The sequence below is a fragment of the Felis catus genome, chromosome B4 (genome assembly GCF_018350175.1).
Source record: "Felis catus isolate Fca126 chromosome B4, F.catus_Fca126_mat1.0, whole genome shotgun sequence".
In the NCBI taxonomy this organism is placed as follows: domain Eukaryota; kingdom Metazoa; phylum Chordata; class Mammalia; order Carnivora; family Felidae; genus Felis; species Felis catus.
Genome location: NC_058374.1, coordinates 103,556,535 through 103,574,274, shown reverse-complemented (window position 1 = coordinate 103,574,274; position 17,740 = coordinate 103,556,535). Strand labels below are relative to the sequence as shown.

The 17,740-nt window shown below is 36.5% G+C and overlaps 1 protein-coding gene and 1 long non-coding RNA gene across 4 annotated transcripts in view; one reads left to right on the top strand and one right to left on the bottom strand.

Annotated features, from left to right (window-relative positions):
- The window catches only part of PTPRQ (protein tyrosine phosphatase receptor type Q), a 255,558-nt gene extending 242,835 nt beyond the window's left edge, over positions 1-12,723 (bottom strand). For all 3 annotated transcript variants that reach the window (XM_045062106.1, XM_045062108.1, XM_045062107.1), the window contains exons 1-8: positions 11,836-12,723; positions 10,795-10,929; positions 8,911-9,043; positions 8,177-8,434; positions 6,656-6,870; positions 3,641-3,830; positions 3,228-3,533; positions 1,081-1,356 (exon numbers count right to left, since the gene is read on the bottom strand). In XM_045062106.1, the coding sequence (XP_044918041.1) occupies positions 1,081-1,356; positions 3,228-3,533; positions 3,641-3,830; positions 6,656-6,870; positions 8,177-8,434; positions 8,911-9,043; positions 10,795-10,929; positions 11,836-11,883 (1,561 nt within the window). In that variant the 5' untranslated portion in view covers positions 11,884-12,723. The remainder of the gene's footprint in view (positions 1-1,080; positions 1,357-3,227; positions 3,534-3,640; positions 3,831-6,655; positions 6,871-8,176; positions 8,435-8,910; positions 9,044-10,794; positions 10,930-11,835) is intronic.
- Positions 12,724-13,030: 307 nt separating this feature from the next.
- Positions 13,031-17,490, top strand: LOC123386657. The gene is made up of 2 exons (XR_006600896.1): positions 13,031-13,317; positions 16,173-17,490. It is a non-coding gene; the product is annotated as an uncharacterized LOC123386657 (long non-coding RNA).
- Positions 17,491-17,740: the final 250 nt, after the last annotated feature.

Here is a 17,740-nt window from a genome sequence, read left to right as displayed (position 1 = left end):
TTATAATGTTTTACACCTGAAACTTGCATGATAAAAAAAAAAAGAAAAAAGAAAAAGAAAAAGAAAGCATCTCTGTAAGTGTAAAAGATTCAACCAAGCATTTATCCATTGAAGGGTGCTTTGTCTGAGCTCAGCGAAGAAAAAACATCAGCTATCTACCATCCGCTTGGAAAAATGCTTTTGCTTAGGATTTACAACCTTGAATACATGTATTTAAGTATTTGCATTTAGTAAGCATTAAATAGTATCTTTTGTTCTTATTTTCAAAGTATCCCAAGTATTCCCAGTGAGCATGAGAAGGCTAATTAACTATGGCTATGCATGTTTTGCATTCCTGCTACCTCAGCTCTAGTGTACATTTTAGCTGCTGTGATTTTATTGGGAATTTCAGCCAAAGAACTTTGCATATAGGCGTGTTAAATACACACGCACAAACAAAACAATTACACCCACAGGGATATTCTCCAAAACCTACTTAGTTAAGGATTGTTTCATACAATAGTATTTATCTTAAAAAAAGTTGACTTATACTTAAGGGGGTAAATATATTGCTTAATTAAAAGATACATTACGTTAATGATCATGTTCTAGACAAGAATTCAAAACTGCCATGTGGAGGTGAATTATTAGAAATACATTGGCCAAAAGTCCTGGGATGAGACTGCCCCCTAGAGGTCAATTCATCACACTGTGTGAGAAAAGAAGAATCAAGTAAAACTACATTTGCAGACCTATTTGTCGGATATAGTGTTATTAAAGAGAACTGGATGAACTAATCTTCATGTTTCATGATAATTTCTTTTCCAGACAAGGCTATTATAATAAATATGTCTTCTGGGAACTCTGGTAGGAACAATGCAGATGCTTAAAGAGTTCATATAAATCTAAATGAACTTAGTATTTAGAATCTATGCTTAATTTTGATTCAACACTCAAATGTTTAACTGTGAGTATTCATACCAATGAAGGATCAGTATAATTTCAGCAAATATGAATTTTAAAAATATGAAGTGTATTTATATATATACATATATATGTGTATATATATATTTTTTTAAGGCAAAATTAGTCAGTGCTTACCTGTCACAGCTGAAATAGGTCTCTCAGAGCAGCTTAGAGTTCCTCTTTCTGCTACACTGAATAGATATATCAGATACTGATGGAAAGGTTTAAGATCTCCAATTCTCATTGATGTGTTGAGTTTTTCAACAAACACCTCTTCGGATTTATTGTTTTCAACATCCAAAATCGTCACAAGATAATGGTGAAAAGATACAAGATCTGGAGGATTCCAATGTAAAAATATTTCTGTTGGAGTCACATGAATAACTGTGACATTTTGAGCTGATAATGGGCCTAGGATATTTTAAAAAATCAGAAAAAAATACATCATATTAGTGATATGGTTTGTCAGAGTAATCTGTCACCTCTCACTACTTCCCTACTACTCTAGCCTAGAGAGAAAAGGAAACTGGATTTGAGTCCTGGCTTTTCCAATGCAAGTCTCTACTCCCTGAGTAAATTATTTACTGTCTCAGAGCCTCCATTTTCTTGACTGTAAATGGGAATTATAGTAGTAGTTGTCTTGCAAAATTATTATGAAGATTAAATAAGGAATGTAGAGCAGTTGGCAAAGTGTTTAACACATGCAATTGGTTCAACCATTATTTTTATTACAAACACTACCAAAATGGCATTTCTAGCATTCCATGATCACATCTTACGTGTCTTTTAACTCTTCTGTCTTGTCAAACTAAACAGCAGGGACTTCATTCTATGTGTTCCTCATTCCCATCATCACTAGAACTCAGACATTCATCCTCTTACAGAAATATTTCCCCACTCCAAACCATTTCACCCAGTGCCAGGCAACAGTTTTCCTAATTAATCCTTCCAGATTAATCTTCTTTAAAAAGCACCTTGTGCATATCAGCTTCAAACTCGTATGCACCCCATCTTCCCAACATGCATGCACATGAGCGCATGCATGTGCACACGCGCACACACGTACACACATTCTTCTTGATTCTTACTTTAGAAATAATAGCTGAAGACTTTAAATGAGACCATCTGGGTTCCTGTATGGTTTAACAAAGCATGTTCCTCTGGTCAGTTTACTTAACCTTTCTGAAGCTCAGTTTTCTCATTTCTACATAGCTACTCCAGGGTTGAGGTATGACCTTTGAGAGATTATGCACTAAAAGTGTTTTGTAAAAGGTACAGCAAGTCTTAGAAACTATAGTCTTAACAGATTTCCAATGCTTTTAAAAAAAAAATTAATGTTTATTTATTTTTGAGAGAGAGAGAGAGAGAACATGAGCAGGGGAGAGGCAGAGAAGGAGGGAGACACGGAATCCGAAGCAGGCTCCAGGCTCTCAGCTGTCTGCACAAAGCCTGACACAGGGCCCAAACTCACAGACCGCAAGACCATGACCTGAGCTGAAGTCAGACACTTAACCAACTAAGCCACCCAGGTGCCGCCCCCCCCCCTTTTTTAAATTAAAAAAAAAATTTTTTTCTTTTTGGATTTCCAGTGCTTCTGAGGTCAAGTCCAATCATCTGAGACTAACACTACCGGCCCTCCCAAATCTGGTACCACTTACGACACAAACTGATTTACCCTGATGCCTGAGAAAATCTTCTCCAATCACACTACATACACTATTCTTTTCCCACAAGCTCGTATCTCCACACTTTTGCTCACAATGTGCTTTTCTTCCTTCAAGTTTGAATCTAAGTCTCTTATTTCCTTGAGCCTTCCTGTTACCTATCTTCTGCATTCTAGAAAGCATTTCTTAAATGTCCCACTGACTAGGAATTAGGCCATTTATTTTGCAACAGTTTGCTACCATTTGCTTGCTTTTACTTTTACACCTTACAAATTCTCTTCATTGTAAGCCTCCCCAAATCCAGAATGCATACCTGTTTATCTCCTGCTCTTAGCACATATCAAAATGTAAGTTCCACAAAAATGTATTAATTATCCACTGTGGGTTGGGCACCAGTCTAATTGGTGCTATAAGACAAATAGATATAGTTCCTGCCCTTATGGGTTTATAGTTGAATAGAAAAACCAAAGATATAAATACAGTCATTGTAATTTAAAATGGCTAAAGATATAGGTATGCCCAGAATGTTATGAGAAAATACCAGACCTTCAGGAAATATCTGCTAATTATAATATTCAATATTTGAAAAATCATACTTTCAGATGTTTTGTGACTTACGTGTTTCAACAACGAATATTGAAGTTAACATAGTTTTTGCCTCCCATTCATTTATTGCAAAGAGTACAAATCTGTAAACATGGCCAGGACACAATTGGGTAATTGTTTTTTCTGTAGCATTTGGGGATATGCTGTCAAAATGTTGTTCTTCTGTATAATCTAAATAATATTTAATAATAATTTTATATCCCAGTTTTAGCCACTTATCCAAATTATTCCAACCGTTCGAATTATGCCAACCAAATACAACTTCAGTTGTTCCGATATCCTTTATATAGATTGAAAGGTTTTCCTGCAGAGAAAGTGCTGAAAAAAATAGAGAGGAGCATTACTTGTAACTAGAAATCATAATTCTATCTTTAAAATAATAAAAGGGAGATACATGATATGAGAATATCAATAAAAATAATTACACTCGTATTTGCAAATATATGGCAGTGGAACATAACAGAAAAATCTTGTAAAGAAATAGTTTGATCCAGTTGCATTTTGCTGTAAAATGTAGCAATCTGTTTCATTCTTGGGTAGCAGTGGAAAAGAAAAGATTTCATTTTTCTTAAGACCAAAAGATGATCCATCTATCCATGTGAGATGACCTTCTTTCTGAAATAAGATATACAAATTAATAAGCCAATTTGAAGGAAAAGTGTCATATCTTCAAATACTTCTCCTTTGTGAGTTATTCTGAGCTAGAGACAGAGTTCACTTTTATTCATTCATTAGCCATATGTCTTCAGGCAAACTGCTGAATTTCACATTACACCTTTATTTTCTCATCCAAAAAAAGTGGGTATCATAATATTACTTGCGTCTTAAGTTATTCGAGGATTAAAGAGGCAGTGCATGTGAAGGGGCAGACCGTTATTCATTAGCTGTTAGTTACTTTATTTCAAGTCATCATATAAGTCACATGTGTCAGTGGAGGTTGCCGACACCTTTCTGCTAAGGGATGTCACTGGTGACCATCACTGACCTCAATTCTCATATTTAAGAGATGTTAATACGTTCCAATTCCACCTAACAGAATGGAGGAATACTATTTCCTTGAAAAATTTATTTTTCAATAAAAAAATTTATTTCAATGCTTTATTGAATATATAGCACAGCAGTTTTGAAAACAGAGGCTCAGAGGCAGTATGCTTCAGAGGTTAGGGCACAGTGTTGGTCAGACTGACACAGATTCAAAGCCTGGCACAGCCATTTGTCAGCAATGTGACCAGGATTCTTCTGAACTCCATTTTCCTTACCTATAAAGGAGAATGATAGTGCCTACCTCATAAAGTTGTTGTGAGAACAAAATAAGAGTTACCAATATAAACTTTCTAGATTGGAATTTAGAACTATTAGCCTTTATATTCCTGTGAAATGCCAGCCTCTAACTGGAAGCTGGGAACGCAATGATGAACAAGACACAGTCTTTATCCTCCACGTCCAGTAACAAATTCACACTTATTCAGCATGAGTGGATGGGGAGATTAATTTCTCTACCTGTCACAAGCTTATAACCCTGCAGGTGACTTTGATGGTTAACCTCAAGAGACCAGCTTGATGCAGAGGTTAGAATATAATGGTTAAGAGCAGACTCTGATGCATTCCACATGGGCAAGTTAACCTCCCTGGGCACCAATTTCCTCATATGTCATACAAGAAAAGCACATAGCATGGTACTTAGCACTTTGGAGACATTATACGACTCAGCTATTAGTATAAAGGAAGTTCTTCTTAATAGTTACCTTGATGTTTCATTTACCTCCTAAATTGTTTTTAAGTATCGTGAAAGCAGTGACTGTCTTAGACCCCTTTGAATACACAGTGACCATGACGGTGCCTTGGGAATCCTCACTTTGGTATCATGACCATATGACCTGGACCTTATAACAGAAACCAGTAACCAGAACTACTAGAAGAGTACATTCTAATTTAACAGTTTATAACAATCATGCTAACAGCAGGAAACAACTATATGTACACTAACTGGTCTGCTTGAAAAGAGACTGGCATGCTGGGAGGCAGGCTTGTAAGATGTCGGAGATGACCTGCAGTTTGAGGAATCTCTATTAGAGCTTCATCCACTGCCCATGAAAAGATAAAGGAGGCTCAAAAAGAGGAAGATGAAAATGTAATTAAAGACTGTCAATAGCTTTCCCCAAGCTTATGCCAAGTTTCACAGAAAAATTGGTATCAAACTGATAGGATTTGCCTTGGGTCACTACATGCCAGGCTATCCCATGGAGAACAGATTTATTTTTGAATGGCAGGAAATTTTTAAAAAATGGATCATCAAGAAGAAAATACAGACTAGACAGAACTGTGCTAGGTCTTGGGTTTTCCCACACAAAGCTGACCAAAATGAAATTTCATGAGATATTCCATAGTGATAAGAATGTTTGAGAAAATGTCACACCTTCCTTATCTCACCAGTATTGAGTAAAATCTTCAGATCTTTCCACATCTCTTTTAGTAAAATTAAATTTCATAAACCCACATGTTGTAAGTAAAAGAAATAAAATGAACAAATCTTCCATATTTGGAGGTTCACATTACTGTATTGTTCATGGAGGTGATAAGCAGAGGAAGTGGAGCAGGTTGGTGAGGATATGACATGACAGTCTGGGCATTGTTAAAGTGTCTGTGGAAAATTCCAGAAGCAATAATCAGAAGAAAATTAGATAAATGTCTGGAGCTCATAAGAGACAAGTGGGCTGGGTAAATATTTAAGAACAATTGGGCTAGGTGGTAAATAACTGAAGAAATGGATGAAATCACCAACTTTTAAGACAGGTCTAGGGAAGACCGAAATTAAAGCAACCCTACATAAAGAAATAGATGCCTACAAAAGAGATTGAAGGGGGTGGGAAGAGACAAATAGGCAGAGAACATTAGATTTTTATGGTGATGAAAATATTCTGCATAATACCATAATTACTGTCTATTATTATACATTTATCCAAACCCATAGGATGTATAGCACCAAGAGCGAACCCTAATGTCAACTATGAACTTCAGGTGATTATGATGTGCCAGTACAGGTTCCTCAGTTGTAATAACTGTACCACTCTGGTAGGGGATGCTAATAATAGGGGAGGCTATGTATATGTGGAGACAGGCGGTACGTGGGAAATCTCTGCACGTTCCCCTCAATTTTGTTATGAACCTAAATTGCTCTAAAGAGAGGCAGAGGTGGGGGAGGATAGGCAGGGAGGGAGAGACAGAAAGATTGACACAGAGAAACAAAAAGAAAACAGGGTCTGGCTTACAAGAAGTACTCAGTATTTACTGAATGGGGAAGGAAGGAAGGAAGGAAGGAAGGAAGGAAGGAAGGAAGGAAGGAAGGAAGGAAGGAAGGAACGGACAGTGGGAGGGAGAGACTGAGGGAGGGAGGGGTGGGTAAGTTTTATCATTTTATGCATTTCTTTACATATACTTACCTTCAAATCATTAAGACCAGTCCATATTATTATTTGATTCTTCAACCTGAGGAGTGAGAAAATAAAGTTTTTTTCCTCTTCATTTTTTATATCCACAAGGTGTGCAGAACTTAAAGATAACTTACAATGTTGCTCAGCTATATCCCACGGCATACTCTCTTTGCTAATTTTATAACAGCTATTTTTTAATGCTACCCATCCTCGTGAACATGAACCTACCAAAAGAAAAATGTTTTGTGAAAGATGAATTCAGGAATATAACATTTCATAATTACATTTCTTAACATCTATGGTAGTTAATCATGAAAACCTCATAGTATTAATGGTGCACTTTTCCCTATATTTTTCCCAAATGAGCAAAAGTGCTAAAGTTGCTATTAGTCAAGTAGTAAATGAATAGTTTTTAAGTAGTTGTAAGAATTAATTATGCAAAATTATTGTCAAATTATAACTTAATTAAAACAAAAACCACAGATTTTTTTTTAGTCACTTTAGGTTGCCCTTCCTTTCCCTTCCTCTTATGAAGACTTTTTAAGTTTATTTCAGGTTTATTTTTATTTTCAATAACTAGACATAATACTGGCTAAGAACTGTTCTCTCTGCCACTGCTACTTGGCTTCAAATGGGTTCACCTTTCAAAAAATACTTAAGTCTTTTTCTCTAAGATTGCACACCATAGAAACACAGGAAAATATCAACCTGTTGAGAGTATATATTATACTTTAACTCTTGTTGGTATTTTATCAATGTTGAAATTAGGAAGATGTGTGAAGGATGTTTTGAAGAAACTGTTGTCTTGTTTTTTTTTTTATAGAAGGAGGATGGGAAGAGGCGATGCTTAATTACCTTACTATCTTTTCCTTACTACTCACATGTTTCTCTACTTCGCTTGTAAACATATATTGTGGTTCAAGTTTATTCCTATAGAAGGTATTAAAATAGGACTCTTAGCCCATCACAGAGAGTGTATCACCCTGATTAGCTGTCTCTGACTCTCTCCTCTTTTCTTAAATCTTTTCCCAGCATGTGGAGGAAGGAAATGGATCTGAGAAGCCATAAAAAATTAAATACATTCCCCTTCCCTTGCAGTATTCCAAATTTTGGTCAGGTCTGATGTGGGATGAATAATGGAGAAGTCTCAAATAGGATGAAAGATTGATATTTTTATATTGGATTTTAATAGACTTGTTAATACCAGAGACTATTTATAGACACTTTAGTCACCTATAAAGCTACCAACGATTGCCAGAGTTAAGGAAAACAGAACCTATTTGGTTCAGTTTTTTAAAAGTGGTGGAACGAAAATAAAGTTGGCTCTTAACTTAAGCTTGCTAAATCCAGCTTGTTCAATAAATCAGTCAAATGTCAGGATGATATAGTTAGATAAAAAGGGACTATGTTAGTTCATTTGCTAGCAGTTTACAGTGGCTAATATTAGGCTGAACACTTTTGAAAAGAACAATACATCTACCAAGTTATCTACAAGATATATATTAATAATGAACCAAATATCGATAATACCTGTTTCTACTTGAACATCCAGTCTCTGAAATACATTTATAAAATCCAAATGCAATTGTTTAAATTCAAATTTAAAAGCATATAAGGTTGCAGGTTTTAAATTAGCCCACTCATAAGCTGTAATATTATTTTCCATAATTTGTGTAGAATTACTGAGAGATATTGACACTAAAATGTCACTGGAAGACAGCACACTCCAGTTAAAGGAAACACTTGTGCTTGTTGCTTTTGTTTTAATATTGCTAGTTGAGAAACCACCTAAAAAATCAAGGACCATAATTAGTTGGATTCAAATAAAACTGAATGAAACACAAGATACCGAAGTATATTACAAAAGAATCACCATGAGAGGAAAGCATATTATCTACTATAAAATATTTTCTAGACTCTATGGGAGTTTCTTGTACTCTACCTAAAATGAATGACTTAGATTACAAATCTGCATTATAATATTGTAGATAATATGGATTACATGTAACATCTCTACTATGCCTATCTATTCATATTAGTACACATCAAGTGTCAAAAATGAAAATCTTATTCTTACTTTAGTTTACAATTTCCTTTAAATTTTGAAATTTACATTATGTTAAAAAACAAAACACTACATGATGATGCAATTTTGGACTATCATATACCTGTTACTTACTGTAAAATTCAGATTATCTGGTAATAAAATTGTTTCCCTTTTATAATTAGGCAATATAGATGAACAAAAAATACAAATTACTTACGGGTTTCAAATGACTTTTCACTTAAAATTTGTCCATGTTTTATAGACTGTAGAATGATGTGATAGTCTTCATTTTCCTCTAGTATTACTGACTTTGAAAGTTTTTGCAGGTCTGCAGGAACGCTTTTGACATTCTGTAAATAATTAGATTCATCTGCTTGCGAAGTATTTGTTAACTGTATCAGGTACATTCATTAAAAGACTGACTTTTGTACATTTCCTTTATAAGAGGCAATTTTTCATACAGAATATAAACATACACAGAAAATACTTATTTTTACATAAATGATATTTTATTTATTTAAAAAAAAATTTTATTTATCTATTTTGAGAGAGAGAGAGATACAGAGTGAGTGGGGGAGGGACAGAGAGGGAGAGAGAATCCCAAGCAGGCCTGGCACCATCAGCACAGAGCCCGATGTGGGGCTCAAACCCATGAACCATGAGAAGATTTAAATAATTACTCTCTGTATAGTACATAATATAGTGTATACAGGATATAAACTCTCTGTATAGTATATATAGTATATAGTATAGTTAAAAAATCATTCCTATGAAAAAGTTGAGTGTTAATTTGATCACTTACTGAAGATATTTCAAAAAATGCTAACATTTCATACATTAATAAAATAAAAGTAAAAAATCTCAATAACTGCATAGCAAAAGAAAAGTTCAACAAAATAAAAAACAACCTATGGAATGGGAGAAAATATTTGCAAACCACACATCTATAGTGGATTAATATCCAAAATACATAAGGAAGTCATACAACTCAATGACAAAAAGCAAACAAACAACAGCAAATAAATAATCCAGTTAAAATAGGCAAAAGATCTGAACAGACATTTTTCCAAAGAAGATATTCAAATGTCCAACAGGTATATGAAATGGTGCTCAACATCATTAGCCGTTAGACAAATGCAAATCAAAACCGCAATGTCAGAATGGTACCCGTCAGAATGGCTATCAGCAAAAAGAAGAGACAATAAATGCTACATAAGCATATGAAGAAAATGGAACCCCAGTGCACTACTGGTGAGAATACAAATTTGTGCAGCTACTGTGGAAAACAGTATGGAAGGTGCTCAAAAAATTAAAAGTAAAACTACCATATGACCCAGCAATTCTACTTCTGGGTATACATGGGAAGGACACAAGATTACCATTCCAAAGAGATATTGGCACTCCCATGTTCACTACAGCATTATTTACAATAGCCAAGATACAGAAAACAACCGAAGTGTCCACTGATAGATGAATGGATAAATAAAATCTGGTACACACACGCGCGCGTGCGCGGGAATATTATTCAGCTATAAAAAAGTAGGAAATCCTGCCATTTGCAAAAACATGGATGGACCTTGAGGGCATTACACTAAGTGAAATCATTCAGACACAGTAAAACAAATACTGATCTCACTTATATGTGGAATTTTAAAAAAACCAAAATCATATGAATGGATCAGATTGGTGTTTGCCAGAGGCAGGGGTAGGAGGAATACTGGGTGAAGATAGTCAAAAGATACAAACTTCCAATTGTAAGATAAAATTTCTGGGGTATAATGTACAACAGGATGATAATAGGTAACAATACTGTTGTGTACTTGAAAGTTGCAAACAGTTCTCATCACAAGGAAAAACATTTGTAATTATGTGAGATAATGGATGTCAGCTAAACTTATTGTGGTAATCATTTTGCAATATGTACATATATCAAATCATTATGTTGTATACCTTAAACTTACACGATGTTACGTGTCAATTATCTCAATAAAACTAGGGAAAAAATCTCAATAACTATTAAATTCCTATTATGATGCAACATTTAGTCACAACAAATTCACACTGCTGACTTTTTATCAGAGTCAAGAAAAAGATGCCTTACTTTTTCAGCAAAATTATTAACAAGTTGATATTTTAAAAAATAAAATTCAGGACTTCCTCCCTTAGGAAATTCATCCCATTCAATGAAAACTGTTGTTGTTCGATTATTCATTGGCATATAACAGAAACAAACGATCTGAAATGGGAAAGAAAAGTAACTGTAAAAATAAAATAAAAATACATTCTTGGTTATTACTATTATTTTATTAGCAAACTTACAAAAATTAAGCCTAAACTATGCCAAATTATAATTGAAAACTATTTTAACAATATCAATTTCTACACACGAATTAGGTAATATCCATTGGATACCCTATTTGTAAACGCAATTTTGAAAGTAACTTAAGAAAGGTAAGTAAAATGAGGGCAAAGACATTTAAGATCCATCTTTCTCAAAGCAGGAAACACCATGTTCCTGGAGTCAGGGAGAACAAAGAGACCCAAAGTCACAGGAAAAACACAGCACACCCTCCTGGTTTGTCAACTGTGTACCCTGATGATAATGGCTAAAAAATTAAAATATTTCACAGACATTCTTGGTAACACACTTGCAGTAAAAATGAGTAGAGTGCAAAATGTTTGGCTGAGCTATTTTAGAGGCTCAGTTCATTGATACCATAAAGAAAATGTTAGCAACTGAGATAAAATAGCTAGACTGCAGGTTCAGAGCCCTTTTATATTCCCTAGACGACAAGTAAAGAAGACTTCAGCTCTCAAAAGAATGGTATACTTACCAAATTCCTAACAAAAACAACCTTAAAATGCCTCACTATACCATGAATTTTACCAAATTCTGATCTCTCTCTCTCTCTCTCTCTCTCTCCATTGATTACTCCCAATTTGTAAGCAGTGAAAACAGATGCCACCTATCTGCACAGATTTGTGCAACATCTAGCAGAGAAAATTTGTCTTAGGTACCAGATCTAATGTTTAGTGTTATTTCTCTTCAACATACCCCTCATTTTCTAAAACAAACTCAGTGCAACAGTATCCTGTCCATTACCTAATTATTCAAAACAAAACACATTCAAAGATGTCTTACCTTAACAACATATTGTAACCAGAGCAATAGAATAATTGATTTCTCCATCTGGAAAATAAAGTATATTCAACATGTATTTTTTTTTAGCATCAAAACTAAACTATTCAGTCTTTGGATGTGTGTGTGTCACTTTAATGTCATATCTTTTGAAGTTAGACTGTTCATCCAACTGAATGTTAAGGCATTAACAAGTAAGTGCTGCATAATATCTCCACCTAAAAAAACTGGAAACACCAGTACTTTCCAACAAATAACAAAATAATTTGCTTCTAGAAGCTGCTATAATTAAATACAAAGGAGGTGTTAGAAGTAAAATGATTTATCAGGCAATTATACAAAATTGCATCGCATTGTGTAAAACTTTCATCTTAATCCATAGAAATCTAGAACAACTACATATTGCCACTTTCTTGGAAGTAATTCCTCACACTCTAAAATAACACCATCGTTATGAAAAATATTTCAAAACTATTGACGAAATGGGAAAAACATGCAAGTCTTTTCAACTCCATTTATTTTTAAATACATTTACCTAAAAGCTTGTGCAACTTTTCCTAGGAATCTAGACTCCCTAGGCAACTGAGAACGTTATATTCAACTTAAGATCTAAAGAAAAAAATTAACACACCTACTATTTAAAATACATCTATTTCGAAAACTGAAAAATATCACTTAAACAGGTCCCTATGATCAATTCTAAAGCCCACTGCAAAGCAAGTTTCTTCCTGCAAAATCCTCTTTAGTTCCTATCAAGGTGTTCACCTCAGATAAAATTCAACCCAGTTAAAAAGAAATACGTAATAATCCAATCCAGACGCCTCCACAAAACTGCCAGGTTTTAACCTTGTTCATTTTTCTCAACAATCTGATGTAACTGTTCTATCACGGGGTTACAGTATTAATCCCCGCCCCCTCCTCCAACTCTTCAGCGTAAACTAGAGTTTCGAAGGCTTTGTGCTCCAGCAAGAAAGCCAAAGTGGAAAGACCGCTCCCGGCTGCCTGTTCAAGTGCAAATCCCGGCTCAAATTCAATTCCGTGAGTCTGCGCCCCGAGGCGCGCTGGTTTAGAAAGAGCCCGCGGAGCCAACTTTGGGCCGCGGGAGAGCGGAACAGTGTTTAAAGGAAAGGATCCGGGTTTTAACAATGGTTAAATTGGTGGGGACAGGAGGAGAGAGCAAAGACCTGAAGTCGAGGCGCCCGAGCGGGCCGGCGCCCACGCAGCCCGCCCGGCCCCGCCGCGCGCGCTTCGCCAGGTTCGCGCGCCGGCGCCGGTCGGGCAGGCGCAGAGGTGGCGCGCGAGCCCGCGACCGCAGCCCACCTGGCGGCGGCGCTCCCAGCTTCCTCCTCCCGGCTCTCGCTCAGCGAGCTCTCGCTCTGCTCGCGCTCTTCCAGCCGCGGCGGCTCGCAGCTCCCGCGGGTTTCGTTCAGCCCGCGTGCCCCGTCCCTAGGTTGAGTTAATTAAGAGAAGGTCTCCATGGAAACGGTGAGCGGCGGGAAGCCAGAGAAGTGGGAGGCGAGTCCCGCTACATTGGCGCGTGGAGGAGAGAATTCCACTCTGCCTGGAAGAAGGGAGGGAAGGGGAGGCGGTGAAGGAGGACGCGACGGGGAAACATGGGCCTCATGAAAAAGAAACAGAAGCCGACCAGGTTGTGAACAGCCCTGAATGGACACAGTTTTGAGTTAATTTCTTGTTTTTTTTTTTTAATTTTTTAATGTTTATTTATTTTTGAGAAAGAGAGAGAGACAGACTGCGAGCAAGGGAGGGGCAGAGAGAGAGGGAGACCTAGAATCCGAAGCAGGCTCCAGGTTCCGAGCTGTCAGCACAGCTAGAGTGGCTCACAGAACTCAGGAAACCAGTTTACTTACTAGATTACCAGTTTATTATAAAAGGATGGAACGCAGGAACAGCCACGTGGAAGAGATGCAAGGGCAAAGTATGTGGGAAGAGACCTGGAGCTTCCACACCCTCTCCTCGATCTCCCCAAATCTCCATGTGTTCACCATCCCTGAAGCTCCCCATCCTTTTTGTTTGTTTTATGGAGGCTTCATTACATAGGCACTGCTGATTAAATCATGGGCCACTGGCTATTGATTCAATCTCCAGCCCTCCTCCCCTTCCTGGAGGTAGTGGGACTGAAAGTTCCAACTCTCTGATCATATGGTTGGCGCCACTGGCAACCAGCCCCCATTCTTGGTATTTGTACAAAAGTCACCTCATTAAAATAGCAAAAGACACCTTTTTGGTTCCCATCACTTAGGAAATTCCAAGGGAAACAGGGATGAAGGCCAAATATTTTTATTATAAACCACAGCATCACATCTAGATACCTGGCATCCCTTCAGTCTTTATCAGATTGATCTAGAACTGGTCTCCTTCTCTCTAGTTTTTCCTCTATTTTAATCTCTTTTCAACTGTCTCCAGATGAATCTTCCTAGAATTCAGTTCTGGTAATGTTACTTTCCTACTCCCAGTGTCTTCAATGGCTCCTCAGCCTCTCTGATTCCTTACTGTGCCCATTGACAGCCTCCAGAAATATTTCAGTTTACTTCATACATTTTCAGTTACCATTTTCCCCTGTAATACTTTCCTCTTATTTCACCTTCTTCATGAAACTTTTCCTGGTTTCCTAACAAGTGATCTGTCCCCCTCCTCCATGCCTCTGTGGCATTTAGTGCCTCTAATGCATGACTCATTGAATTCTATTTTTTTATATAATTTATGTGAACATCTTAGTATCTCTATCAGACTGTAATCTCCATGGGGGTACGTCCTTTGATTTTCATATCACTCACAAGCCAATTGTGATACATTACATAGTGAGCACTCAACAAATATTTTCCGAATAAATACTTCCTGAAGGAATATTATAAAACTGCCATCTCCCTTTTCTAGGTTTGGAACTTGCCTCATTGTAAATGTTTTTAAATGTTGTTGAAACAGCAAATATAAGTTCTAAGGTGAGTCGTGTCACTCTGGAAAAACTAATGCATGGCTTACAGGGTTCCTCTAACTTGGTTCTGCTTTGAATCTGAAGAGTCTCTTTCTGAATTGTCTGTGATGTATGTGAGAATCTTTCTTTTCTAATGATTTACTCTTTAGACTAGCAAGATTGGTCACATTCCAGATTGTGGAAAAGTATACTGTTTTGAGGTTAAAATGGAACAGTGCTTAAAAATTAAAGACCAACACAAAAACATTCTTCCTTAAATCTTCTAACCAAGATACATTAGATGTACTGTTTTTGTCTTCCCTTGTCTCCTGTCCCCTGTTCTTACAGGTCTTTTTAAATGTCCTCTTTCCAAGGGGATATTTTACTCTAAATTTTCTCACAAAAAGAACACTTTTATAAGCTGACATGTAATCAAAGTGAGCCAGATTTCTATCACTATTTAAAAGAAAGCCATTGTCGCTATAGATTTTCTAAGCTTTATTTTGCTGGCATGAGTTACAAGAGAAAGAAAATAAAGGATGGATTAGCAGCATGTTTTTCATCTGTATTTATTTCTTAAATGTGATGCCAAAAAGTTTGGTGTTTTAGTTCTGTAACTAGGATTGGCCTTTTTCTACAATGCAAAATTTCCTACCAATTTGTGGTATTATCTTTTTAGCATATTTATTTATACAAATGAAAAGTGGTTATTGCAACAGATCTTTTGTGGAATGATTTAATCATCTGGATTAATCCAAATAAATTTGCTTAGAGTGAAAATGGTATGTTTAATAAAGTGTTATTGGCTGTATTTCAGAATCCAAGATTAAAACTTGGATTTATCTCTATTTATTGGTGTGAACTAAAATACAAATGTCATATGGAGAATTGAGACCAAACAAAAAGGATCTTCATCTCTGGAATGGGTGGTTGTGAAATAATTTGAGGTCTGGTCCATTATGTTTATGACTTTCTGCTAGATTTGTTAACAAGTATGCCAGGATGGGTGGGAATTTATTTCTAAATGAGATTATCAGTACATTTAACATGTCTAATGACTTCAGTGTAGTAAATTTTTACTGAGACACTTTGATGAAGAAACTGTCTTAGCTGGAGGGACAGGAAAGGCAAGACACGGAAACCCTGACTTATTTACTACAAGGGCTTTATATCCAGCGGGAAAGATCCACTATCTTTATACCCTGAAAAATGAGAGAAAAAAGTTAAAGACCAACATAAAAACATCCCTCCTTAAATCTTCTAACCCAGATGAATTACTGGTACTGTTTTGGTCTCTCCTTAGAGGAGAGCAGAGGATAAGGGAGCTCTCTGTGAACTCATAGAGGTGGCCAATGACCCTGGCCGGTCCAGGCACAATACTCTAACCTTACTGTCTGCACAATTCTAGGTTGACACCTAAGATTTCCACCCCTGGAATTCACACCCTGTATAATCCGCACCCCCACCCCTGAGGTGGACCTGTAAAAATGACGAGATCATCACTTCCATGATTATGTTATTTGTACAAGACTTCACTGTACCAGAACAAAAGAGACTTTCTCCTGCTGACTTTGAAGAAGTAAGTTGTCATGATGTGAGAGGGCCAGGTGGTTAGAACATGAGCCTTGCCTCCTGGGGGCTGAAGAGTGTGCCCCAGTCTACAGCCAGCCAGAACACAGGGATCTCAGTCCTACAATCACAAGGAACTTAAATGTGCCAGTAACTTGAATGAGCCTGGAAAAAGAGGACCCACAGCTTCAGATGAGATCACAGTCCCAACTAACAACTTGATTTCAACGTGGTGAGAACCTGAGCAGAGCCCAGACTCCTGATTCACAGAAACCATCGGATAATAAATGTTTGGATTCAAGACATGGAATTTGTGGTACTTTGTTTCACAGCAATAGAAAACTAATACTTGCCCAACAATTAACATGATTGCAAGCTTGGGCAGTCATTGGGCAGAAGTTTCTAACTAGAGCTCAGGGAAAAGATGGCCTGTCCTCTTTGTTGGAAAACATACTAAAGGCAGTTTCATCAAAGCTGCTGTGTTCGTATATACAAAGTTGCAGTGGCCAAAGTTGGCACATGGGATCCTGGGAATGCAGTAGAAGAAAATGAAGTTGGCAGAGAAAGAGATAAATGCATTTAAGTCCTGGCATTTCATTTGTTCCTGCCCATCTCAAACTTGGTTATCTCAAATTTTTAAATTCTGTGCAAGATATTCTTTGCAGAGTCACCCATCCTTCCCAGGATTAGTAAGTAAAATCATTGATCCCAGATATCCTAGTTCCAGAGGCTGTTTTCCTAACCATTAATCACATAAAGAGCTATAGAATATCCTTTACCCATTGATTAAATAATTAATTTCATCTTATTTGATACAAGTTATAGCAGCTGCAGATTGAGAAAATGAACATAACTACAAAAAGTATAGGTATTCAGGTACTACTTTTAGCACAAGGTCTAATATATTTATATCCTATAGACTTTGTCTAAAGCTAAATAAATGTTGATTTTAATCTATGCTGTTCAACATTACATACATTTGGTTAAGCATGTGTTATCCTAATAGTAGAGTCATGTTATTTTCTCAAGACTCCTTTGCAAAAATTTGTAGACCTGTTGTATAATGTTGATATTTGAATCTCAGAGTTTGTACTGTTCTAAAATATAAAAACAAAACAAAATTCATGAACTAAAATTGTATAAGAGAACAAAACTGATTTCAGAAGAAAATATGTTGTTTATTCTAGATAAAATCTACCAGGAAAGAGAAAGGAGTGAGCTTATATCTCTCTCATATCCTGTTCCTTGACTCAGAGTTTGGGGATCTTGTACATCAGAAACTGGTTGGCAACCACACGGTTACAAAACGGAGTCTGTTGAAAGTAGCTAAATTTTCTCCAATTCCAACTATATTTCTGGTCTTTCTGCATCTACTGAGAGATAGGAGATCCCAGAAAACAATAGATT